Source organism: Equus caballus, chromosome 16, assembly GCF_041296265.1.
Source record: "Equus caballus isolate H_3958 breed thoroughbred chromosome 16, TB-T2T, whole genome shotgun sequence".
Lineage (NCBI taxonomy): Eukaryota > Metazoa > Chordata > Mammalia > Perissodactyla > Equidae > Equus > Equus caballus.
Window position 1 is genome coordinate 55333986 of NC_091699.1, and position 27839 is coordinate 55361824.

The 27839-nt window shown below is 45.8% G+C and overlaps 1 protein-coding gene across 15 annotated transcripts in view; it reads right to left on the reverse strand.

Annotated features, from left to right (window-relative positions):
• Nucleotides 1-27839, reverse strand: part of TRAK1 (trafficking kinesin protein 1) — a 178256-nt gene that overhangs the window by 109317 nt on the left and 41100 nt on the right. For 6 of the 15 annotated variants that reach the window (XM_070237939.1, XM_070237935.1, XM_023620681.2 and 3 more), the window contains exon 2: nt 5699-5995. Coding sequence is in view for 4 of the 15 variants with exons in the window: in XM_014731757.3 (XP_014587243.1) it covers nt 1893-1983 (91 nt within the window). In the remaining 11 variants the exon portion in view is untranslated. Of the gene's footprint in view, nt 1-1892; nt 2546-5698; nt 5996-19087; nt 19159-22795; nt 23100-27839 lie in introns of those variants that run through there. The other 9 variants (XM_070237931.1, XM_070237938.1, XM_070237941.1 and 6 more) reach the window with 3 other exon arrangements.

Genomic DNA, 27839 nt, shown 5'->3' on the forward strand with positions numbered 1-27839 from the left:
CAAGTAGGAGGAGGATAAAAATACTTCAAGCAAGTGGAACTGTAGCCCCCCAATCATGTCGAGAATCTTACTAAATCTTACAATTTATGTCAAAAACCCTGCGTGATAAGTATTCTACCCGCTCATCTCATGATGAGGAACTGAGGGGAAACTGACTGGAAGCTGGTGACCCCCAAAATCATTTCCAGCATGTTTAAAAGACTGTGGTGGACTTTTCTGCATTTTTGCTAAAGATTAAATGTTAGCTCTAGAAATCAGAATAGGGCCCCCTCCTGCATTACAACTGCAAAAGCAAATCAACCATTAAATAGGGGAGATTCCAGTGAGATAAGGAGCAAGAAACATTTCTGAGTTACAAATTTAGAAGAAAACTGTAATGCCCTAGTTTCCAATTCAATCTTCTTACTCCGTGAAAGAAGGAATATTTCACTGTGCATTCTTTTCTGTTCCATTTAGCCAAGTAAGTAGCATTTAGATATAAATTTTCAATGGAAAACACATTAAAAATTTTATACTAGACAGGAATTGATAAGACCCTATATTTAATTCATAAAAGAAGTCCTTAATAATTTGAGCATGTTTTCAGAGGATAAATCATCAAGTTTGGTGGCTTAAATCAGTGATAGAAAAGGAAGAAATCCTAAACAGTGGTCCTTTGATGAAGAGGACACCCAGGCAGGATGCTCCTGTAAGTGTACTTGGAACAATCCTATGGGGGTCACAGCCGGTCATTTATACCTCTGCCCACCTCCAAGGCTCTGAGGGCAAGACCAGTTCTCATTGATGGACCCCAGCAAAAAGCTGGCCTTGAATAGACACCAGTTGAACAGAACTTTTAAAAAAATTTTATCAAGGTCACATTGGTTTATAACATTGTGTAAATTTCAGGTGTACATCATTATACTTCATCTTCTGTATACACTGCATTGTGTTCACCACCAACAGTCTAGTTTCCATTTGTCGCCATACATATGTGCCCCTTTAGCTCTTTCACCCTCCTCCCAGTCCCTTCCCCTCTGGTAACCACCAATCTTGAGCACAATTATTGGATAAGCCTTGAAGTCCTTAATAATTTGAGCAAACACACACATTCACAGCATCTCCATAATCTTCTCTCATCCAATGTCTCACATGTCCTAAAACCTACAAGTGACTGGAATGGGACAAGAGGAGCTCATAGCTCTCAGGAATTCACTAGGTTTGGGCCTAGACAGCTCTTGAGTAACAGCGTATCAACAGGACAGAAACCAGACGGGTCATGAACCATGAGACCCTGATCAGCTTAGAGGAAGTGAGGAGAAACGTCAGCCCCATAGCAAGGGAGACAAGCCAGAGCAGAACTGATTAGCAAGCTCTCCATCACCGGGGTGTGGATCAGAGGTAGAGAGACAAGCACATTTAATAAAGAAAAAAAAAAAGAAAGTGAGGCTGGAAAAGAGGGAAGGAGGGAGACATTAACGTACTCGGCACTTCACCTTTTGAAAAATTCTTTGCTGACCCAGAAACCAGGTGAGTCTCTACGAAACCAGGATCAAGACACAAGACAAGGAAAATCACAGCGTCGGAGATGCCACAGGGGGCCTTAGAGGCCATGGTTAGGCATTGCGAAGAATTGGGAAGGGAAAGGTGGTGGAAGTCTGGCAGGCCGGGTCCCAATTCAGACCCACTGCTCATGGCCCCACAGGTTACTTGCCTCCTCTGATCCTGGATGAGGGGATGAGGGCCAGGCTGTCTCTAGGGTCCCTCCATTCTGCCTGTCAATGATTCAATATTGCAATTTCCCGATGACATGTCCAAGGACAACCTGCCAAGCAGGAGAGAAACTACTTCTCCTGGTCTTTTCTCATTTCCAGCCACATCACAAAGAACAAACACCCGGCAGACACACTTACCACGCGAGTTTGTCCGAACGAGCCTGCCTTGGCAGGGTCCTGGCAGAGGCTGGGCCCCGATGGGCGGCCTGAATGGAAATACCAATGCCATGTGCAGAAACCAACTCCAAAGGCAACGCAGGGAGAAAAGCGATTCTCCATGAGAGCCCAGCCGGGCAGGACCTCGCACAACCACCTTCCTCCGCCTTCCTCAGCAGTTTTCTGAGCTTGCTTGTTGGGGCAAATCCTAAGATTGTGAGCTGCCCTGGACGCACAATGGGTTACGTAACTCCAGGCCGCCTGGGCACCCTATCGGCTCATCTTGTTAAACCACCCCAAACAGAAAATGACGCACCTAAAATGTGATATCCCTAGGTTGGGGGTGGGGGGAGCAGGCTTTGTGACTGGCATTCGGCTTTGCCTAAAAACTAAAGAGGAACAAAGTCTGCTGTTCATCCCAGTGCTCAGTGGGAGCTGGGGGCGGAGTGTTTCTATCAGAGGCCGGATGCCAAATGGTCCCCCGGGGCAGCACTAGGCAGAGCCCTTGGAGTCCACATACGCATTCTCCAGGTCTCTCCGAGAATGGTTTCCATCCTGTGTCTTCCCCTCAGTGACCCCCTAATGAGACTTTAACCTGAGCACGTTCTGCACCGTCTGGCTGCCCAGCACCCGACACACGTCACACTGCCCGTGTTTACCCTACTGTTAACCGAGCCACTGCCAAACGTGATGGCACTCAGCTCAGCTATCCAACGGCGCTGGCTAAAGATGTTCTAGCAAAGAACCTCCGGTTGCCACGCCCTGTGGGGTTTGAAGTGTCAGCAGTGCATTCTGCCATTTCTTTGCCCTCGGTTGTCACATTCAGAGAAAGTGAAACTGCTTTAATAGCTTGGATATTTCCTGGACTTCATTGACACAGACGCCACTAGAATCCCAGGGGTTAGTTCACATGTTTGGACAAATGTAGACGCAGTTGGGACACTGCCTCCTCCACGAAGCCCTCCTGGTCCTCCCTTGTCCTTTCCCCTCCAAGGCTAGGCCAGGCACCTAGCTTGGTGCTCTCTTGTGTATGAGTGCTCATCACTGAGCTAACCATGGGTGCCGCCAATTTCCACTGGTTCATCTGTCTAACGCACTGGACTGTATTCCCAGGTGGCAGAGAACACGTGCCCTGGGGTCATGACCTGGAGGGAAGTCTCATCCCTCGGAGCTCAGGGATCATAGGCAGGATGTGGAAGCTTTTGTGATTTAGTCTCTTTACCTGTACAAAAGGGGTAACAGTACCCACTTCAGAGGGATGCGGTAATAATTAAATAACACAATTTGTTCACCCAGCAAACGTTTACTAAGCACTAGCCACATGCAATGCTATTTCAGCCCCTGGGATTCAGGGATGCACACAGTCCTGGCCGTGGGGGAGTTTATATTCTACAGCAAGTTTGGCAGACAAAATACAAACACACAGTATCTCATGGCAAAGTCTGGGGAGGAAGGTAAAGCGGGAAAGGGAGATGGGGAAAGGCAGAGATGGCTCACTCTTTATTAGGGCATCACAGAAGGCCTCTAATGAAATGTCATTTGGAGAAAGTGAAGAGAGAATCACAAGGACACCTGGGGCTAAGGAGATCCATGCAGGCAGCAGCAAGAACAAGGGTCTTGAGGTGGGACATTCCCGGTGTGTCCAAGGATTAGCAAGGAGGCCAGCGTGCCTGGAGAGGAGCAGGCAGAGAGGGACAGGTCAGAGGGACAGGGGAAGTCCTCTCACTTAGACCCTCATAGGCCACAGTCAGATGGGAGCCCACTGGAGGTTTGGGGCAGACGAGTTAAATCATCTGACCTTGTATTTAAAAAGCGACTCTCAAAGCTGGGCGGAGAATGGATTGCACAGAGGCAAGCGGTGAAGCAGGAGGCCCAATCAGGAGGCCTCCGCCGTAATCCGGGCACACGATGAAGATGGCTTAGAGCAGAGTAGCTGCTGCGGAGTTAGCGAGACAGTCAATTCTGGACACACTCTGAAGAAGGAGCCAACAGACTTCCCAGCAAACTGGGATATGAAAGAAATACAGAGGATGCTCCCAGGTTCTTGGCCTGGGCACCTGGAAGGATAGAAGTGCCATTTACAAAGACAGGGACGACCACAAGGAAACCAGGTGGAGGTGGAAACCAGGAGCTCATCTTTGGCCACGTACATTTGAGCTGCCTGTTGGGAAACCAAGTGAAAACGTTTTATTTGGAGTTAGACTGACACATCTGGCCTTCAGAGGAAAAGTCCAGTCTGAGGAATTGGAGATTTTACATCCTGGAGACTGGGTGAAATCACTTAGGGTGTGAGTGTACATGGGAGAGCAAGGGGCTGGAGGGCTGAGCCCCGGGCCCCCCAATGTCCCAGGCTGGGGAGAAGAGGAGGCGCAGCCAGCAAGGTAGGAGGACCAGGAGAGTCAGGACCCGAAGCCAAGGGAGGACCATATTTCCAGGAGACGTGGGTGGACGACAGTGTCAACTCCTGCTGACATGGCAAGAAGACGAAGGCTGAGGATGAATCCCTGGACTGAACAAGGCCACTCGTGCTGGGGGAACAGGGAGGTCACAAACCTGCATGCAGTGGATGCAGAAGAAAACAGGAGAAGAGAAACTGGAGTCAGCAAACATGGAACAGAGTCACAGGGCAGTGGCTGTGGGCAAAGGAGGGCTAAGAAGGATTCTTTTTAAGAAGGGAGAGATCATAGCATGTTTTTGTGCTAAAGAGAAAGATCCACGAGTAAGGGAAACGGATGACATAGTAGAGAGCCGAGAGATGCTAGAACCACGCCCCGCAGGGAGCAGGCAAGCAGGGGTCGGATTCACTGCACCAGTGGAGGGAGGGCCACTCGTGGGGATGGGAGCTCAGCACAAGGCAAGGCACCCAGGCTGGGATCCCGGGCCATCTCTGCGCCCCTCTGTCCTCAGGAAACTCCAGACACACACGAGTCCTCAATGCTTACCTGGTGAGATAGAACAATGAAAAGCTACTGGAGGCCAATTTGCATGTACTAAACTGTCACTGGGCATTCTTTCAAACAAGAGGACAAAAGTAAACACTGCAGATAAAAATAAGCAACAGAGCAAACTTCGATAGACCTGCAACTGGTTTAACGATAACTCTGCTCCCCATGCTGTTCTGCACACCACACCACACCACACCCTTTCCACTCAGAGCCCTCTCCTGTGCTGGCCTCCAGCACTTGTCCCAGTGTTCCCCTGGGGAAAAGAAAACGAGCAAGAGCTTCAGGACACTGTGCTGAACAGCAGATGCTGCCGGTGGACGGGGAGGGGACTACCCTGGGAAGGTGTGACTGACACAGGCACCTGTAAGAACCGACATCTGTGCAAATCTTGACAGTGCACAAAGGGAACTACATGTACCTCCCCATTTTTGCACCCCACAACACCACAGTGTGTTATTTCCATGACACCTATCTTATGTCTGAAGAAACCAAGCCTCAGAGAGAGGGAAGGGGCCAGACCACACTGAGCATCGCCATGGGCCACGCATGCTGCTCGGGGTTCAACATTCCCATCTTCAACCTTCAGGACAATTCTATGAGGCGCTGTCTTCATCTCAGGCAGCTCAGTGACTGACACAAGCCGCAGAATTATTCACCAGCAGAGCCAGCTCTAGGGGGCAGGTCTTACAATCCCAAAGCTCAGACTCTGTACTCTGGTGGTCCCTCCCCATTCCCCACCTACCTCCCCAGATCCACTCCTGTGGCCACACCCCTCCCCAGTCCTCACTGACTGAGGCCTCTCTCCTGCCCTCCCTCCCTCCCTGGCAGGGAAAGGCCCCTTACCGGTGATGGTGCAGGCATCCCGGTACCCTCTGCAGCTGGGAGCATCTTCCACAGCCTCGCTTACATAGTGCTCCTCAGGGATGCCCGGGCCGCAGGCTAGGACTGCATGGCTGCATCCCTCCGAAGGGGGCACGGAGTTGGCCAAAGTGTCGTCGTGCAGAACTGTGGCGTCCAGCTTGGCAGGTTTCACGGGGAGGTGCTCACTGCCATCGGGGGTCCTGCTGCAGGAGTCTGGGACAGTTGGGTGGATGGCCCCTGGTAGGTCTGGCACACCAGCAGGGGCTCCTTACAGGCAATCTACAGGGCAACGCAGAGAGAGGAGCACAGTTACTTAGAGTCTCTGAATACACAGGACAACATCTTTAGAAAATAAGGGCCTCTTCCAAGATGATGAGGGTTCAGATTACAAATTCTGAAAAGCATTTCCTTCAAGCCAAGGTATTTCCCATCAAATTCCTCAGTGTCAATAAAAGAACTGCAGTGAAGTTCCATTCAACTAATCAGGTATCAATATGACCAACGTATGGAGCATATCGCTTTATTTACTAACTGAAACCTGTCTTGAAGCAGCTCTAAGCAAATAAACTGGACCACAGCTAAAATGATGACATCTACCCTGAAATAAGGACATGCAGGACACCTGGCAGCGCCACCGTGGGAGAAGAGCTGTGCATGTGCATTCTGCAGAAGACACATCGATCTATTTCTACAGGATTTACAGACACTTTTGTTTGCATATTGAATTAGGTAAGATGTGACGTTTCTCTCAACCTCTTTCAACCATGATACATTCTCAACTCTTCAGGAGCTTTAACGCATGTCCCTAATAAGGGATTCCTTTTAGAATATGATGAAACTACAGATCTTATTCCAAAAACACACATGCAATTTCAAGAAAATCAGCCCATTCACAGGGGGAACCAAGGACAAGAGGTTAAGACCCTCAGGCCCAGCAGGTCAAGCTCTCTCCAGGAGCCACGCCAGCAACATCAGCCTAACCCAGTAATTCACACCCCCCATTTAAAATCTGCCTGTGACTAAAAGATAACTAACTGCTGGAAAAGGGGTGGTGCAGGACAGCGGCTGCTGAGGACTCCACTTGGCTCCAGCAACAGCCAACCTACAGGCAGGGGACTCCGCACATTTCAGGAGGGCACTACTGCCTTAGAAGTTAGCCCTTAATTCAGCAATGGCCCCTCTCCCCCCAGCCCACCTCCACACACACCAAATGTGTATGCACGTACACATGAACGCACACACCTGGCAAAAACGTCAAACATGAGCTCAATAAACAAGGCAGGAAGCCTGAGAAACATTCTTTAGCACAACAGTTCTCAAAGTGTGGCATGAGAACCCATGGGGTTCCCCGAGACCAGTTTAAAGGGTCCACAAGGTCAAACGATTTTCTGAGCTACTTTCACTCTCATTCCCTCACGGATGTAAAATAGAGTGTTCTAGAGACCACGAGAGGTGTGAGGATGCCCTTGCTTGAAGGCTAATTAATGGAATGCATACTTCTGTATCCTTGAGATTTAAAATTTCGGTTTTGATTTCTCATACAACACATATGAATCAATATAACCCATATAAACAAAAGCTCTTTGGGGTCCTCAATAATTTTAAGGGGTCCTGGAACCAAGAAAGTTTGAGAACTACTGCTCTAGAAAATGATGCATTACAGTTCTTCTAAAAAGAAAGAAAAAAAGGGGCCAGCCTGGTGGCACAGCAGTTAAGTTTGCACATTCTGCTTTGGTGGCCCAGGGTTCACCAGTTTGGATCCCAGGTATGGATGTATGCACTGCTTGTCAAGCCATGCTGTGGCAGGCATCCCACATATAAAGTAGAGGAAGATGGGCATGGATATTAGCTCAGGGCCAATCTTCTTGAGCCAAAAAAAAAAAAAAAAGGACAATTGGCAGCAGATGTTAGCTCAGGGTTAGTCTTCCTCAAAAAAAAAAAAAAGGAAAGTTAGTAGATATTTCAGCCACATGGTACAGTTCTAAAAGAAAACTACAGCCTGGGGTCTGTGACATTTTCCCTCAACAAGAGCTTATTTACCAAAATATACCAAGAGTACCTATTATAAATGAACTCAGCCTAGGTAGGTGACAAACTTCCTGCTCTCATAAAAATGGGGAAATAAGTATAAAAATGGGAAGGGGATCAAGGAGACTATATATTCCTGGTGAAAAGTGAAAGGTAACCAGAGATAAAAGTGGACTGTGGCATCTAGTCAGTGATTCAAATACAGAAAATACAGACAAATGGATAAGCCGCCTGTAAGAAAAAGTCTAGGGGCTGGTCCAGTGGCGCAGCGGTTAAGTTTACGTGTTCTGCTTCTCGGTGGCCTGGGGTTCGCCAGTTCGGATCCTGGGTGCAGACATGGCACCGATTAGCAAAAGCCATGCTGTGGCAGGCGTCCCACATATAAAGTAGAGGAAGATGGGCACGGATGTTAGCTCAGGGCCAGTCTTCCTCAGCAGAAAGAGGAGGATTGGCAGTAGTTAGCTCAGGGCTAATCTTTCTCAAAAAAAAAAAAAAGAAAAGAAAAAGTCTAGACTTCCCAGCAGAACTCCAAAACCATCCTGGGCAAGAGAAGCCCGAGGGGGTGGACCAGAAGACCCCCAGAAGTGAACCAATTAAGCTATTGTTACATACAAAAACAACAGAAAGACACTGTCAGATACTTAAAAACAGTAAAGACCTCCAATAGTCCCGAGGAGTTCCCGGTCTGCTGACCACACCCCACAGATAAATAGATCACTAGTGAACAGATCAACATAAAGAAGTCAAAGGTGAGGAAGACGTGCTAAAGTAAAAGGGGCAGTGAGATTAATACTGTCTACATAATGCACGAGTCACAACCCTGAGGCAAACAGCCCAAAAGAAAAACGGGCAAAGGATATAGAGAACCTTAACAGTGACCCAAAAGATTTATCAGACTGACAAAGATGTAGAGATTATAACAATGTTCAATTTGGCAAGAGTTTTAGGAAACTTAGTCTTATGCATTATGAGGGGCGGGGGATATAAATTTGGAAATACAGCCTGGCAAAACGTATGTGGCTCTTGCGCCCGAGTATGCATGGGCCAAGGTCATATAGGACACTGACATGCTAAGAGCCCTTTCCCACCTAACATGCAACAGAGACGATCGTGTCAATTACAGCGCAGCCACAGAGACGTCAACTACGCAGCTGTGAAAAGCAAGTTTCAGAGCAGGTATGAGTGCATCAACATAGAAAGAGTCCCTAGACAGAGAGACGGCAGATAATGAATGCAGACTTCAAAAGATTGACCCCTCACTCAAAGCTTAGACACATTCTATAGGATCCTTACACAGAAGTTTGAAATACTTTCTCCCTTTACAAAATGCTCTTGTTCTACTGAAAACTAAGAACATTCCATTCAAATCAATGAGTTTTTTTTAAAAAAAACAAAGGGTCTAAAACATAAAGATTTCTTGAAGAGGACTTCAGCCATGGATGATACAACTTTCGCTTTCATCATCTGAGATGAAGATAAGGAAGTTGGCCTAAATCCTGATTGCTAGCCCTGAATCACTCCTGGCCCTCCTCCGGCTACCTCTGCCTCAATTTACGGTTGTCAGACACTCAACCCAGAAACATACTGCTATGAAACAAATAGTTCAAGTAAGTATCAGCACTTTCTAAAGATCCAAATTCGGGAGACATCAGCAAATGCTCACTCAAGCCTCAAAAGGGAACGCAGGCAACCAGTTTGAAGTCCAAAGTACATTTTCTATGCACAGCAACTGGCAAAGCCTTCAAAAGCTCGAGGCCCCTCTTTTTGTTTCAAGTAGAACAGAACTACCTCAATTTACTTTCTCATCTCAAAGCCCAGTGAAAATAATTAAGTACCCAGGTGCATGCACTCATACGCATGCCACACTTGAGGTACATCACACCCCATGATTTGTGAATTTTAATTCTCACCTTATGAATTTTTTTTGTCAAAGTAGTATTCTTTTTCCTTTTTTTTTTATTGTGGTAAAAAACACATAACATAAAATCTACCATCTTAATTTTTAAGTAGTGGTAAGTACATCACATTGTTGTGCAAGCAATCTCCAGAATTCTTTTTATCTTGCAGAACTGAAACTTTGTCCCCATTAAACAACTCCCCACTCTCCCCTCCTGCCAACCACTGGCAACCACCAGTCCGCTGTCTGTTTCTATGAATTCACTACTCTAAGTGCCTCCTATGAACGGAATCATACTGTATTTGTCTTTTTGTGACTGGCTTATTTCACCCAGCATAGTGTCCTCAAGGTTCCTCCATGTTGTAGCATGTGTCAGAACTTCATTCCTTTTTAAGGCTGACGAACATTCCATTGTACCCAGAGGCCCCTCTGGAAATGAAAAGACCAATCTTCAGTGCATTAAAATCAAGTGGGAAGCAGCCTAAATTTCTATCAACAGAAAAACAGTTATAAATTAGAGCACGCCCAAACCACTAAATTCTATAAAATGAGACAATCCATGTAGGGCCCTTACCGCCATGCCAGGTACATAAGTGGTTCCCAAAGTAAGCATTATCACTGACATCATAATTTCAGAGTCTCAGAATCAGGCACGTTTTGTGGTTCTACCATAATATTCATATGGCAGCATTTCGAAACCTATTTCACTAGGAAGCCTTGCTCCACATGTCACTTAAGCACATGGCATTTATTTCACAGAGTGCATTTTGGGAAAAGCCTCTCTGTAATGGACATGACTTCCAGGCCTTCATCATCACTTGTCCAGGACTCATCTCTCCCACGAGCTGTGAGCTCCTTGGAATCATGGGCTGGTTCTGGTACCTGTTAGGCCCTAAGTAAATATTTGCAGAATAAACAGTAATGAATGAAACAAGGGGTTTAGTCCAAATGACTCTGAGGACCTTCTGAAGCTGTGAAGCTGTGGTTCCACGACCCACAGAGGAACCAAAGGGTCTCAACTCCCAAAGGACACACTGCTAACCTTGAGGACTAACAGAAAGCAAAGGGAAACCTCTGGAAGCACTCCTGACGCGTTCCAGGGATGCAGCCCATGCCCCATGGGCTCCCCACGATTCACCCTCACCTCAGTCTTTCCAATGCAGACCTAGACACGCCAAACCTGACTTCCTGGTGGAACATGTAAGATGACCCACAGGAATCAGGAAGCCTCATTTACAGACCACTCATAGGCTAGCGTGCAAGTCCCTCACCCCGGTGTCTAGCTTGAAGGAGTCACAGCATGTGCCCTCTGGGGAGACCCAGGGCTCGCAGGGGAGGGGTGACAGCTGCAGCCTGGTGAGTGGGGCTCTGAAACACACCCTAATGATTCAAAACCAATTTTCCCAGAACAACTGTTTATCAGTGTTTTCACTCATGATGCATTTTCTGCTGATGACCAAAGATCTCAAGGAGCTCAGAGATCAGAAATAAAAAGAGCTAGGCATCCAGTCAGACTCACAGAAGGCAGCAGCCACTGCAGAAGAGGCTGCCCAACACGCGGCGCCAACACCCCCACAACATCATTTGGGGAGATGAGGAGTTGAGTTCCTGGAGGTCTCTGGGCCTTGGTTTCCTCCTCTACGGGGTAAGAGTGCCCACACCTCTTAGACTGTTCAACGCCTTACTGATATGGATGCAAATAAAGTACCCACCACAGTGCTGAGCATACAAGAAACCCTCCAGTCTTACAAACTATCATATGGATCACCCTCCCTCAAAATTATTCAAGTACTAAGAGAAGTGATTCTTGAATGTTTCTAAATTTTCACAAGTTTGAACACTGGTGTTCTGTAAGGCAGTGCACATCTGTGAAATCCTAACAATACCTACTCTTACTGAGAGCTCACAGTGTGTGCAAACACTGTGTCAAGTGTTTTGGAAGCCCTAACTTACACCACCCACTGCCACCCCTCCCCTTAGCTGGGTGTTGTTACCAGCCCCATTTTACAATGGAGGGAAAGAATGTTCAGAGAGGTTCAGTAACTTTCCAAAGGTCACAGAGCCAGCAAAAGGAGGCATCCAGGTCTGAACTGAGACAAGTGTTGGGACCCAATGTGAAAATGTGAAAAAGATTCTTGGCAGGTGGTTGCTTGCTGTGTCTCCTGCTGCCCCCTCACCCCACCCCCATCTAATGGATGCAGGCATTTCCAAGGCTTCACACGGGGTTCAGAAACAAAGCAGCCGCAGCCCTGGATACTCTCTGGCTCCAGCAAACCCTGGCACATGGAGCAAAAGGCTTCTTTCAGGCAGAGGAAACAAACGAGGCTTAAGCAAAGTGAAAGTGGATGGCTCTAAGAGATAATAAAAGCGGCTCTGTTTCATTTATTGAATTCTGCTTGGGGAGTCTGCGAGAAGGAGAGATTTTTCTTAGCAGAGGAGTGAGAAATTCTGCAACCTGGTCAATTTTTCAGCAAAAGAGTTGCCAGGAAAAGAAGTAGGAGAAAGTACACACGGAGGTGGCTCTGCACGCGAGCTGGGAGAGCGCTCCCGCCTCGGGCCTGGGCCCTTGGCCCAGGTCCCCTTCCTCACTCTTCTCCTCCTCAAGTCAGGAGCAAACCAGCCAAGCCCCCAGCTTGTCAGAGTTCTTGTCAGGCTACTCAAGCTTATTCCAGTTTGGTGCTGAACTCAACTCTGCTGACAAAGTACACACGGGCAAGTTCCTAAGATTTTCTCTGCTCCAGCATAGGATTTTTGCAGCTCGGAATCTAAACTAAAACGCAAGAGCTGTGTGACAGCGAGGAGACAGTTTCGCTCCTCTGGGCCTCAGACACCATATCTGGACAAGGAAGGACTGAGCGAGCATCGACAAGCAGCCTCACAGCTCAGCCATGCCAGGAGCTGTGAAAGCAGGCAGGTGGGGTTGCAGGAGAGCCTCTGCGTCCTCACTGGCCTTTCCCCAGCTCCCACGTTCTATCAGCGTGAACCCTTTCCCACCCACATGTAGGTGACTCCTGGCAGGCGAGCGAGTGATGCTGTGCAGACCGAGCTTCCCTCTGTGAACACAAACCACTTATGTCTCAAGGGCTAACAGAGGAGCTTCCTCCAGGACAGACTCAGAAGTTGTCAGGAGAAAACCAGAACAGAGTTCCAGGTTGGAGGCCCAAAGGTGACTAGGAGAAGCTGGTCCTTGGTGACCCCTCTGTGGCCAGCCAGGTGCCTGAGCTTTCAAGCGTTCCTTTTTCTGGGCAGAGGAATCTGAGGCATCTGGGGACTGTGACGGTTCAGTAATTCTGAACACACAGGTCCAAGTACAGCAAAAGTTTTCAAAAAGGAACAAATTGTTCACCAGGATTACATCAGTCTTCTACGGCTGCTGTGACAAATTGCCACAAATTGAGTGGCTTGAAATAACTCCCATTTATCAACTCTCAGTTCTCAAGGTTAGCAACCCGACATGGGTTTCACCAGGCCCCAGTCAGGGTGTCAGCAGGGCTGTGGCTCCTGCCTTGAGCTCTGGGGAAGAACTCTACCCAAGCCCATTGAGGTCAATGGCCAAACTCAGTTCCTTGTGGTTACAGGACTGAGACCCCCATTCCCCTGCTGGCTGTCAGCCATGGCCGGTCTTAATTCCTACAGGCCACCCATGCTCCTTCTCATGCTTTCCATGAGCTCCTGGAGGCCTCTCTCCAGTCTCTGCACGTGGCTCCCACATCTCAGAGCAATGGCAATTCGAATCCTTCTCACACTTGGAATCTCTCTATCTTCCCCTTCTGCTGCATCTTTCTCGCCGCCTCTTCCTTCTCTTCTGTTTTTAAGGGCTCGTGTGATTACACTCAGATAATCCTGGAAAATCTCCCTACCTTAAAGTGATGTGATCAATAACCTTAATTCCACCTGCAAAGTCCCTTCATAGCAGTATCTAGATTAGTGTTTGACCTCCCAGGGAACAGGAATCTTGAAGGGATGACTTTAGAATTTTGCCTCCTACAAGGGCCTAGATGATTTAGATCAGATGCTGGAGAGCAGAGAGACCTGGGTTTAAGTCCCAGGTCAGCCACGACCTACTGACTGCAGCCCTGGGTCAGGTTCCTTGATGTCTCTCATCGACAAAATGTGGGTACCACCATCTGGTTGTCAAGTTGCTGGAAGAAGCAGACGCAACAAAAGCAGATGGCCTGTCAGGCCTAGGATGGGAGGCCTGAAACTGCATCCAAAGTCTGAGGCTTGCCCTAGGGATTACAAGCATTTAGCAGCTGAACACGCAATGGAGGCACGTTTTCAACCCATTGTTTCTATCTTAGGAATAATCATATGAGAAGACCAGGTAGCTTGCAAGCTGTGGATGGGTCCTAAAGGAAGAGAGACATTTGGAATCAAGTTGAGCACTCCAAGATCTTGACGCTTCCTTGAGGCCAACTGGCTCATGAAGGGCCTTGACTGAGGTATGACCAGCCCTGGGGTTTCCCCGCAATCTGGCCCAGGAGATTCTTTCACTTGCCATCTTACAGCTTCTTTGAGCAAACTGCTGCTCGCTTAGAAGGTGATGAGACTAACCTGTGCTATTTTAAAGTGCAGACAGCCCCAGCACTCACGTAATTGTAAAATGAGCTACAGGTCTGGCGCTGGGCTTAGTAATTTACATGTGTGACCTCCTTTAAGGCTCTCAACCTATGAAGTATTATCAGCATCTGTTTTTTACAGGAGAGGAAACAGGCTCAGAGAGATTAAATAACTTGCCCAGGGTTTGAACCTAGATTTGAATGGCTCCAAAGATGCTCCTCTCTCTAAGGGTTGTCAGTAATACTGTGATTAAAGGTGTTCACAGTCCAGTGGAGAATCAGACATTCCATGTCATCTTGGACCACTGACCATTCTTGTACATCTGTCCACTGTCTCTCAAAACAACCCTTGGCCATAACAGGCACAAAAGAACTCAAAGTGAAGACCCCACTGGGACGACTCAAGTCCACAATAAGAAATATGCACATCCCTGCCAGCCCAAAGATGAGGTCCAACCTCCAGGGCCATGCTGGGCTGGCAGACAGCTGATGGGTGACCATGCAGGCCTTCTCCTCCCCTGCTTCTCCATCTCATCACTGTCCTACCTCATTTGACCTTTCTGGCCCTCCCATCAGTGTAGGCCAGCTCCTCAAATAACTGGACAAGTGGCTAAGTAGTGGAAAAGGTCATGCAAAAGTTGAACAGCTGGAGGGCGAGGAGAAGACGAGCTGTAGATTTACAGCAATGGTGCCAGGTGGGAAAAAGAGTACAGGCCCTGCAGGACGATACACAGCTCACTAGGGGCTTTTACATGCGGATGTCATTTGTCCCGTAAAGCAGATCCACACTATGGCTTGGTAGAACCATTTTCACTTTGCAAGGCAGGGGTAGGGGAAGGTTAAGTGACTTGCTCCAACTTTTATCTCAGATCATGGTAGAAGCTGGAGTGGGAAGCTTATTTACTCAAAAATTTCAACAACTGCCACACCACACTGCAAAGGGAAGGAGCATCTTGGGAGAGGGCACATGTGGCCACCCATAGAATGAGAAAGAGTATTTGGAGGAACCCACATTGGCTGGCACAGCCAGAAAGTCAGAGTCACTCTGGGGTAACCAAAAGCCACAGGAAAGGAGATGCCATATGGTCTCAAGGACGACTAACAAGGCCTCCTCTTGTGAACTTCCATGAGAGCCCCTCAGGGTCCGTGGCAAAGGAGAGGCCAGGATGGCTGGGGACTGTAGGCAGGCGCCATTACAGTTTCTACTAGAATGACCTAAGGAAGGACCTGCCCACAGCAAGGGGGCTGCACTGGTGTGCCTGTCATGCGTGTCTTTTCTCTCTTGCTCTCACCTTCCCACACTCTCATGCCCACACACGTGCACACAGACATACGCACATGAAATAAATGCCATTTCTAAGGCTATACCAATCTCTGGCTCTGAAGAAGGTGAATCCTCCAAAATAAATTTTTCTAAAAATCAAGAATCACTCAAAGGAAATTTCCACAACTCAGGGTAACTGGAGAAAAATGACTCTGATCCAGTTTAGACTCATCTAAACCTTGCTTAGGACAGAAGCAAACCCATGAGCCCCCACACCACACCCGGTAAACGCCCATGAAGTCAGGACAAATTCATTTCATCGATCAGGTCTCATGAATGAAAACTGCTGTCATGTGACCAAATTCCCCAGTTTCCAAAAATATTTCTGCCACAACTGAGAGAAGAGAAATGCCCAGCCACGCTGCCTTCTGTAAGCCCATCGCTGTCTCCCAGAATAAGGAAGAAAAGAGAATAAAAAGGCAAGGCGCTCTGACAGCCTTACGTAATGGTCCCCATCTTGCTCGCTGGCAGCGGCAGATTTATAACACGCCATAAATAGCTCCCTCTCCTGTGCAAGGGGACCAGGCTGGGGGCTGAGCTGCAGAGTCTCCCTCACAGCCTGCCTCTCCTCTTTCACTGGTAACGGAACCTTCATGCACCTTCCAGCACAAAGCAAGTTCAGTGAGAGCAGCTGGCCCAGGCCCAGTGCAGACGTGTGTCACCTGAGAGACCCTAAAAGCTGGATAAGATATTCCAAACTTGGCTGTTGATCCCCAAGAGACAGCGCTCCCAGCCAGCATGGGAATGGTAACTACCATATGTCACTCTGCAAAGGGGCTTCCACGGCACGCCAGGTCAATGGGCTTGCTCTGTGCTCTGAGATCAGCTCAGGACAAAGAGTAGCCTTTGGCTACTTCATCCAGCCAGCCAGGGACAGGGAGGCCAGCCTGGCAGGTGGTGGTTCTCAGCGCAGCCCCACAGCTGTGTGTTCTCTGGCCCACTTCTTACCCCCATCAGAAAGTCCAAAACTGCAGCAGAGCTCTCCACATTCCCAGGACACCAGGAGGAATTCTGGAGGCTGCCCAAAGCCTGGGAGGGTGGAGGGAGTGGTAACGTCATCCCAAATCCCTGTAGGGTGACTTGTTGGAAATCTCTGAGACTCCAGGCTAGAAAGCTGTTGCTCTGAAGAGGAAAACTTGCCCTGAGAACCAGATGTCCTAAATTAGGAAGCCCTGCAGCCCACAATGCATGTGCTGTCACTCTGAAGGGGTCTGGGGTCTCTGGGGAGCAAGAAAGTGGAGATCCGCGGGCAGGGCAAGCACTGAGGCTGCGCTCACCCTCCCAATGTGCAGGCCTGAATTGTCAGAAGCCTCGCTCGGCCAAGAACGGCAGCTGCTGAGCTGTCACACTGTAGGATAAAGTTAATATAATAACCAGAGTGAGAAAGAGGCCCAGGAATGTGGCACAAGGGTGGGAGAGGAAAAGAGGGAGAGAGAACGGTTCTCTGTACGTGACGTGTCCTTAGGTGCCGGCTTTTACTGCACTCACTCCCTGGGAGGAGCCTGGCTTTTAAAAAACCACAATGTCTCCAACAAGGAAAAGAACACTAATGGCTCCCGGTTACTAGGCAGTGACCGTGTGCCTGGCCAGGCCTGGGTGCACTGCCCCAGGGAGCACTCAACTAAAACTCACAGCAGCCTGGGTGCATTGCCCCAGGGAGCACTCACCTAAAACTCACAGCAGCCTGCACGCCCTGCATCATAGCCCTCCTCAGACTACCAATGGGTAAACCGAGGCTGGAAGTAACCTGCCCACAGTCCCAAGAACTTAGAGGTGTAGCTGGTGTTGAACCCAAGCCTGTTCAATACCATAGCACACAGCAAACGTGCCAATAAATGCATAAGGTAAACATCAACTTAGTTCACTACCCTCTTCTCTCACCACTATGTAGATCTGAAATTTCTCAAAATAGTTGGGACATGAAAAGAGCAATCCTACACGAAAAAAAATTTAAGATAATGTCAATTTCAAGACAAATGCATTCCAAAAAATCATGAAGGGCATTTCACACTGAAAAATGTTAAAATCCCCAATAAAATGTTCATGTATGAATCATTATTTTAAAAAAATCAGGGGCTGGCCCTGTGGCCTACTGGTTAAGTTCGGCATGCTCTGCTTTGGTGACCCAGATTCGCAGGTTCAGATCCCAGGCATGGACCTACACCACTTGTGAGTGGCGACCCACATACAAAATAAAGGAAGACTGGCACAGATGTTAGCTCAGGACCAATCTTGCTCAAGCAAAAAGAAAAAGATTGGCAAAAGATGTTAGCCCAGGGCTAAGCTTCCTCAGCAAAAAAATAGTGTCAGTAATAGTTTTCAGGAGAAAAGTCACCAGTAATCAAAGAAATGAAAATTAAAACAATTATGAGATGCTATCTTGTTATCTTGCAAACTGGCAAGCTTTTTTTACCCCGAGTTCTGACCACTGCTACTGACAGGGCGCTGGTGATAAGATCGCTCACACCCAGGAATGGGCAGTGAAAGCGATTCCATTGCTCCAGTTATCTCCTAGGGAAAAATCGTAACTGCATACAGAGATTTACTTTTCCTCTTCTCAGCGTTGCATAACAACGGAAAACTGGAAAATGAAAATGTCTAATAACATGGATTTCAATTAAATAAAACATGGTCCATCCATATAACACATCTGCACTTCTCACCATGACACTATACCCAAACACACTGCAGAAACACATGGTGGCCAAGCAAAGATGCTCAGGATAGATTAAGTGGGAAGAGGGCAGGTCACAAAACAGGGTGCAGAATACGGTATCTCTGTTTTAATACAAATGCAATATACACATATAATTAAAGTCTATTTCTAGTAGAATTTCATCTTCATGAGCATCCCGCCCACAGAGCTACACCCAACAGTCTTCTATTACCTCTCCTTATTTGGCCCTTGGCTGTCCTTGGACAGGACAACCCAGCCCTCACCTCTATGGCTGGGTGAGCTTTAGCACCACTGCACAATCCGACCCACCCACAACTTTGCAACAGCTCAGATACGAGCACACTTCCTCACCACGGCCACACAGGCACAGATTGCATTTCCTAAAGCATTTCCACCACAAGCTCAACCCCTTTGGGGACAGAAAGACACAGTCACCATGAGTCACTATGCGATGTTAGGGAAGTTCAAGTTAATTAACCTCTGTAAGCCTGAGCATCCTCATCTATAAAACGGGAAGTAATAACAGTACCTAACAATACAAGGCTGTTGTAAGGATTAAATGAGGTAACACACTAAATAAAATGCACTCGAAGCACGTAGAGTACATGCCCAATAAACAACAGCCCTGCTCGTACCTGAGAAAACTCCCCATGAACGAGCGTTAACCTGTTAGGGAAGTGGGGACCCTATTTCAACAGGCATTTTCCTACAATCGGGCTGTATATAAAGTTCAAGCATGCACGATTTTTATCCCAAGCTTCTTTTTGTACAGGCAGAAACTGATTAAAATAAAGACTCTTTTCTGCCTGTTTCATTCATGGCCATGTCCTTAGTTCCTGGAACACAGTAAAAGCTCAACGAGTGTAGAACGAACAAAATGACTCACTCTTTATGCCAAAGCCTGCTGGATATAAGCAACCCAACTCTTGTCTTAAGTGCACTCCATGACAGGCTAACCAGTTGTGGTGACCGTGAAGCACAGTGGACTTCCACTGAGTCATCTGCCATATTAGGAAGGGAGAAGGGAATGCTGGAGGGGCTTTCTGAGGGACAGAACCTTGGTCACTTCTGAAATTAACCAGCAAAACCTGAAAGCTTGAAAGAGGGGGAAAAAATTCTGATCTAAGCGTCAAAGGAGGACAGAAAGTTTTTGTTTTAAATTGTATTTGTCTAAAGCTTCACGTCCATTTCCATATCAGCTTCTCCATGTGCACTGAACTACATAATGAAATCATAGCCTTGTGTTTTTGAAAACAGATTCCGCAGCTATGGAAACAGAAGCTGTCACTGTATCCCGACCTCAGTGGAGGATCCAGTGAGAAGAAACATCTCAGCTTGGACAGAGCTACTTAGCGGCATATATTCCTCTTTTCAATAAGATGTGCTTAACCGTAAGCAATAAATAAAGCCCTTGAATACCTAATTCTCTAGGCAAGTTGCCCCATAGAAAAGTTCCTTCCACTAACAACTCACACTACAGGCACATGTGTAAAAAAGTGCCCTATTCCTGATTTTATTAATTCTAAATAATCTCCCAGGAAGCAAGTAGGTCACTAGGTCCACATTAAAGGCCAGATTTGGGACTTAAACCAGCTCAATGGCAAAGAAGAAATTCTCTACAAAGTATTAATGCAGGCATCTGGAAAGGATGAAAAGAGAATGGGAAAACATTACTCAATTTTTATCATCTACTTTTAGTAAATAATCCAAAGCAGACCTCAGGATTACTCAAGAAGTAGCACAAATAATTAGGAATGTGTGGTATTGAGGGTTAAAGCCAAAAATCTCTGTACAAGAACATCCCAGCAAACAGTGAGGTCAGAGACCAGAGCCACCAAGGGGTTGAACGAAGCATTTTTTTTGTTGGGGGTTTTTTTCCCCCAAAAAAGGTACCCAATCAGTCTTTCTCACTGAAATTAACAGGGCCGTTACTAGGGAACCGGTCAAAACAGCCATGTACACACAAAGTGAATACTGACAGCTGGGCCTTCAGTCACATAATTTAATGGGATGGCAAGATCTCCTTATGGTGAGTGGGCCATGATAAGCACAATGCATAAAGGCAACAGCAAGACAGGAAATGAAAGGAGGAAATGCATCAGCTAGGAACTGGACGGGTTGGGGGCAGGGAGGACTGAATCACCCCCAAGCAAAAGGATTTCTTTGTATGAAACAAATATAACACTGATATCTAATCAGACAGATAGAGCACAAAAAATTTAAACTAGGAACTAATCTCACTCATGAATATCAACCAAAAATTCTTAATATAGCATAAGCAAACAAGATCCACTATCACATTAAACACACACATGTATATAATGGGACCTATTTCAGGAATGTAAGGATGGCTCAACATCTAAAAATCCATTAATATAATCCACCATATTACTAGGTTTAAGGAGAAAAATCATGATCATCTCCATAAATACTAAAAAGCTTCAATAAAATTCAACAAACTATTCCTTACAAAAACACTCCATAAAATAGGAATTGATGGATACTGCCTCAGCATGAATATGCGCACACCACACAGTCCTAAAGCCAACATCTTATGCCTTGGAGAAACACTAGCAGCATTCTCAGTAAGGCTGTCAACAAGGTTAGGGCGCCCACTATCTCCAACACTATGTAACAACGTGTTGGGGATGTTAGCTAATCCAATTAGACAAAAGAAAACAATGAGTGGCATAAGAATGCTGATGATGTGATCATCTATTTGGAAAAACCAAGAGATATAATAACAAAACTAACTCATACAATAAGGAACTAAGTAAAGTAGCAGGCTACGAAAGCGCAACAATCAACAGCCTTCATATCCATGAACAATAACCACTCAGAAGATATAATGGAAAATAAAATTTTATATATGACAGCAAAATAAAACACTCAAATAAACTGAACAAGACATATGGAAAACATTAAAAAATCACACAAAGTTATTCATTATGACATGAATTATAAGAATGAAATATTGGAAGCAACCTCAATGTTTATACATAGGGGTTTGTTCAACCCAACAATGGAATACCATGCAGCAGTAAAGAAAAATTATGAGTAAGATCTACACTTTGGACTTTGAATCTAAAGATTAAATTAAGTCAATGAAGATGAGGGACTCTGATACTGCATATAAACAGAAAGAAACCCACATAATCATAGAGCAAATTAGTAACATTAGCACTCAGAAGAAGAAAAGCAACCATCTAAGTCACTCTTTCACACAATACTTTGTACACACTCAATGAGATACATTCTAAGGACGAAAAGAACTGCAAAAAGTAAATCTTGAATTTTATTTAGTAGGTTTGTTGATGGCAGTGGCATAGGTATAGCCAATTTTTAAATTATTTTGGGTACAATATGTAAATATATTGGTGTCATTTATAACCATGTGTTGTTTATAACAAGGTTGGGGGGGGGGGGTTGTTCTTTTGTTTGTTTAGTTGGAAGGGCAGGGCAAACATTCTTGGCAAGGTTCGATGTGGAGAGAACTTAAGATTCAAGGGATAAAGCCGGAAAGGCAGGAGCAGATGCAGGCTGCCTCATCACACAGCTCCAGGGGGTACCACTCACACTGTAATCTAAGTAATTGTATACTAAGAGGGCCCTGGCCTTGTACCCCATGACAAAAAGAGCATGGCCTTTATCCAGCAGGCAAATAATCCATCCTGGCAGACATTCTCTGGGCTGCAAAGTTCATCCTGAGATGCTCAATGAGTTAAGAAACCATGGGCTTTGACGTGAGAGAGCTTCATTGCTAGGTGGTCAGGAATGCTCAGCACAAACAAGCCCCACAGATTTAGATCCGCAGAAAGTCACTTGTTTTAAAAGCTATTCCTGTACTTCCACAAGTCTGTGACCTCTGATTAGAATCAAACAATATCAAACTGGACAGCCTTTACCCAACAGAACTACTGGGGGGAAAAAAAAACGTATAGCTATTTAACCCTTTGAAAATATAACCTTAATATTCTAAGGTAAAATCAATTCATAAATCATTTTCAGAAAAGCTTTTCTTTCCAGGAAGGCTAGCACAAATATTCTAACTTCAGTATTTTAGGAAACATTCTATAAGCTGCCTAAAATGTTTATTATTCACTTGCTTCTCCATGATAAGTTCATAATAAAGTGATATTCATTCTATTCTTAGTAGTCTAGAACCATAGGGTAGCTTCTTAGATTCCCGTTGATAATATTTTAGAGTTCTTTGGAATTGTATTTGGGTAACTCAGACAGCAAGTTCAAAGATTTGTTCCACACCTGAAAGGGCTCCGACACTGACATGGGGCTGCCTGTGAGAGAATTCACATTTTTGGGATGTGTCACTACCACCTAATCCAGAAGCCATCTGTGGCATCTCCCCCAGGTCTTATCTCACCTTGGTCTTTGGGTGTTTCAGTTTTCTATTATTGTATAACAAAACACCCCAAAACATAGTTGCTAAAAACAACGATTTACTCTCTCTCACAACTGTGTAGCGTGGCACAGGCTCAACTGAGTGCTGAGGCTTCTGCTGTTCTCAATTGCGGTCCCTCATGAAGTTGCATCAGATGGTAACAAGGACTGAAGCATCTAAAAGGGGTCCACTCACATGTCTAGCATCTTGGCAGGGATGGCTGGAAGACTGGGCACCTCTCTCTCATGTGGAAACATGTTGTCTCCACGTGGCTACTTGGGATTCTCATAAGGTGGCTGGATCTCAAGAAGAGGTGTTCAAGAAGCATGAGGCAGGGGCCGGCCCTGTGGCCAAGTGGTTGGGTTCGTGCACTCTGTTTCGGCGGCCCGGGGTTTCGCTGCTTCAGATCCTGGGCGCGGACATGGCACCGCTCATCAGGCCAGGCTGTGGTGGCGTCCCACATGCCACAACTAGAAGGATCCACAACTAGAATGTACAACTATGTGGGGCGGGGGGGGTGGTTTGGGGAGAAAAAGAGAAAAAAAAAAGAAGCATGAGGCAGAAATTGCAGATCTCTTTACACTCGGTCTTGAAAGTTAGACTTTGTCACCAGCTACCTGCCCAGAGCGGCTCAAAGAGTTATTTAGGCTTACAGAATTCTTTGTTGCTTAGTAGCTTAAAGAACCACTTAACAAGTGCCATCAGCATTCAATAGTTCCTCAAAGTTGTTTTTTATGAGAATGAACAGCTACCCATCAGCTTGAACAGGCTCAGATCAGTGCAAACCACACTGCAGTAATGACGCCTGCAGAGAAGAAAGGAAAAGTGTACAAAAGTAATCTTTACCTCGTTATAATATCACAAACACTACCCTGGGAGGAGCTGAAGTCCTATTGACACAACATGCAATATATGTGAAGGCGTGTATCTAAACTACACGTGCGCCACCCCATGCCCACCTCTACATGGAATGACAAGGCTTCCTTCTTGCACATTCAATCTCTACCCCAGATAAAAAGCACCCACTCTCCTTGTTCAGGGAGCCATAGCTTTGTGAAATTATTCCCTGTGGTCTTCATTTTATTTGCTGCATGCTGTAAATAAAATTTCTGCTTTGTTTGACAACTACTTCTGGTGCACTTTGCTTAACTCGCCAAGGAGAGGACTCACATTGGTCTGGTGACAACTTCCACCACAATCTATTGGTAAAAATTTAAGTCACAAGTCCAGATTCAAGGGGAAACCACAGAGACTCCACCTCTCCACAGAAGTGTGGCAAGAATCTCTGGCCCACCGCATGGCCAGACAGTATCAGGCCCCTTGGACAATCAGGCACAGCTGTGTTACCTCCACCTGCTTGCTCTGCCTTCACTGTGTGGTTCACACCTTTTCAAAAGAGCAAGAACTTGATCACAAAGGCTTTCTTGGAAGAAAAGTCTGATAACACAAAAAACTCTAATGCTCCTTCAGCTGTGGTCAAGGACAAGGGTTGGCAAACTTTTTCTGTAAAGGGCAAGATGGCAAATATTTCAGGCTTTGAGGGCAGTATGGTCTCTGTCAAAACTACTCAACTTGCCATTGTAGCAGGAAAACAGCCAAGGACAATATGTAAATAAATGAGTATGGCTATGTCCCAATAAAACTTTATTTACAACAACAGGCAGTGGGACAGAGTTGGCTCACAGGAGTTGACTCCTGGTCTAGGAGAATAAACACTGGATTTGGGATTGGAAAACTAGGCCTGGAATTCTCACTTTATAACTCACTACCCACATGACGTTGGTTGAGTTTCTTAAACTTTCTGAAGTTATCTTCTACATCTATAACACGTGGATACAGGCTGGCATGGTGGTATAATGGTTAAGTTCACGTGCTCTGCTTCAGCGGCCCAGGTTTTGCAGGCATGAACAGACAGACCACTTGTCAAGCCATGCTGTGGTGGCATCCCACATACAAAAAAGAGAAGACTGGCAACAGATGTTAGCTCAGGGCCAATCTTCCTCAGGACGAAAAAATAAAGAATTAAAACACAGGCATAACGTTATCCATCTCCCAAGGTGCTTGCGGGGACTGATACACACAGAAGTGCACAGCACAGTCCCTCTGTAAGACAAATATACCTTAGTTCTAGCCTGTAGGGCCTGAAGAACTGTTCCTCAGGAGGGGGTCATAGGGAAATCTAGCTGGGCAGGAGAGAAAGGAATGTCTGGCACTGTTTTGCAATGAAATGGAACCTTCACTGATGAAAATTATTTTCCACAGCAGACTGAACAGTCTTTGTTAAAGACCTGGCACTGTTTTGCTCTTTCTTAGTAGTGAAATATCTTGTTTTAAGGCATACAGACAACAATGACACAGCCAGTATTTCACAAGAAAGTAGCGCACATGGTCAGTGAAAAGGAAAAAACATACCAAAATAAGCAAGCCTCAGAAGTGTGAGTACTCAAATACAAAGTTTGTTCAGAGGCATGGCAATACAATCACAATGTATTTAAGCTGGTTTTGTAGCTTTTGCAAGGTTAAACAAAAAAGTCTCTGAGACAAGTATTTTTTTTGAAAAGGCTAAAAACTTAACTGAAAATTTTTTTAAATTTATACTTTATTTTTTTGAGGAAGATTAGCCCTGAGCTAACGTCTGCCGCCAATCCTCCTCTTTTTGCTGAGGAAGACTGGCCCTGAGCTAACATCCTTGTCCACTTTCCTCTACTTTATATGTGGGACGCCTGCCACAGCATGGCTTGACAAGCAGTGCGTAGGTTCGCACCCGGGATCCGAACTGGCAAACCCCCAGCTGCCAAAGTAGAACACGCGAACTTAACCACTGCACCACCAGACCAGCCCCTGAAATTTTTTTTAACAAGTGAGTGCAAGCTTTATTTTTCTCAAATTGGCCCTGGCAGAAAAAAATACTTCCAAAATTTTTTTTAAAACCTATCCTTAGCCAAAAGGAATTAAAAGCATTAAAGTATTTTGTTTGCATCTCTGCTAACCGGGCTGCCCTTCATAAAACCAAGAATCCTCTAAGAGAATAAGAGATCTCCACATGAATAACTGGCAGCATTCTACTCCTGCTTTTGGAAAATTCCATTTCGTCCACAGGAAAGTGTCCTGCCCACTGTCAAACCTTGTCTGCTGTAGGATTTTCCTGCTGCACATACGTGAGCAGGATCTCAGCCATGACTCCCCTTGCAATTTCAGCAACCCCTTCTCCCACAGCTGGACAGCCCTGGGAAGAAGCAGTTGAGAGACAGCTGCGCTCTGGAGGGACGGTATCAGCAACATCCTAGAAGGGCATAGGTTCCCTCCCAAGCCCCAGAGGGAGTGCTAACGACTGTCATCATTTGGATTCAATGTCCCCTTCCAAAGCAACCTGGACCACTTCCAGAGCAAAGTACTACTGAAAAAAGTTAAAATCCAGACAAATGGATGGATGGATGGATTTGTTGCCCCTGATTCATAAATGAATAAATTGGCGTATACTGTTGGTCTTCTGATTCATAAACTAGACAGGAAAAAAGTGAGATGACTTAGCATTAAGAGAAGCAGAAGTGAACATTCCCAAATTCCCTTGTATCTGTACTTGAGCAGAATGGAATTCTCACATGATAGCTGGGATGTCTATATTAAGTATCTCAGGCCAATCTTCTACTAAATAAAGTTCAAGTGGCACTGAGTTCACATGATACTCAGAGCGCTCCAGACAGCTGATTGTTCTCCCTATGTCTCCTGCTTTGGAACTTGAGATTCAAAGTCGCTCCTTGCCTACTTCTGCCATGGCCAGAATCCATTCTGTACCCAGGAGGTGCAAGTGTGATGAGCTGCCAAAGGACAGACAGATAACAGAGCTGCCTCTCTCACGCTCTGTATGTGTGTGTGTGCGCATGCGTGTGCACACGCCTATTTGCTTGCATAGTACACACAAATCCATCACTTAAGGTCAATTGTTACGTAAGATTTTCACATTAGGGGAAGCTGGGTCAAGGGTGTATGGGAACTCTCTGTGCAGAAGTTCTGTAAATCTAAAATTATACCATAATAAAGAGTTGTTTGAAAAATGAAAAACTCTAGGTCAGCCTGAAGGCCTGAAGCATATCATTCTAGTTTTCACAGGCTCCTTCTGCATAAGAGATTAAATCCCTCAGAGAGTCAGTTTATTTAACCCTGAAATGAAGCCCAGGACCTGAACTCACAAACCCTGGGCCACTGAAGTGGAGTGCAAGAGCTTGACCACTATTGCATCGGGCTGGCCTCAGCCCTTTATCATTTTAAGTGCATCTAACATAATTTTTACCTTGTTTTCATGGCGTTGCCATTTTCCTCCAAGCAAATATTTCAAAAGAAGTGATTAAATACTAGCCTCCTCTGTTCCTCAAAACTTGGGTCTTTGTACTTGCTGTTCTTTCTACCTGGAATCTCCTCCCCTAGGTATCCTCACGGCCTTCTCTCCGGCCTTTTCTCAGATCTGAGCTGACACATGCACCCCTCAGTGAGCCCTTTCCTGACCATCCTGTTTAAAACGGCACATGATTCCCAACAATCAGTGTCCCCTTCCCTTCCTTATTTTTCTCCTTAGAAATTATTCCTTCTAATTTACTATAATTCACTCATTTTTTTAGTGTCCATCTCCCCCAAACAGAAATTAAGCTCCATGTGGGTGGGACTTTTGTATGTTTTGTTCACAGCTAATAGGATTTCTTAAAAGATATTCCATGTTCATGGATAAGCAGACTCAATATTGTCAAGATGTCAGCTCTTCTCAACCTGATCTATAGATTCAATGCAATCCCAATCAAAATTCCAGCAAGTTATTTTGTGGATATTGACAAACCAGTTCTAAAACTCATATAGAGAGATAAAAGACACAGAATAGCCAACACAATACTGAGGGAAACGAACGAAGTTGAAGGACTTATGCTATCAGACTTCAAGAGTAACTATAAAATCCAGTAATCAAGACAGTGTGGTCTTGGCAAAAGAACAGAGAGTCCAGAAATAGACCCAGATAAACACAGACAATTGATGTTTCACAAAGAAGCAAAGGTAATAAACATAGTCTTTTTAACCAATGCTGCTAGAACTGGACATCCACTTGCAAAAAAATGAATCTAGACACAGACCTTACATCCTCCAGAAAAATTAACTCAAAATGAATCACCGACCTAAATGTAAAACACAAAACTATAAAACTCCTATAAGATAACATAGGAGACAACCTAGATGACCTTGGGTATGGTAATGA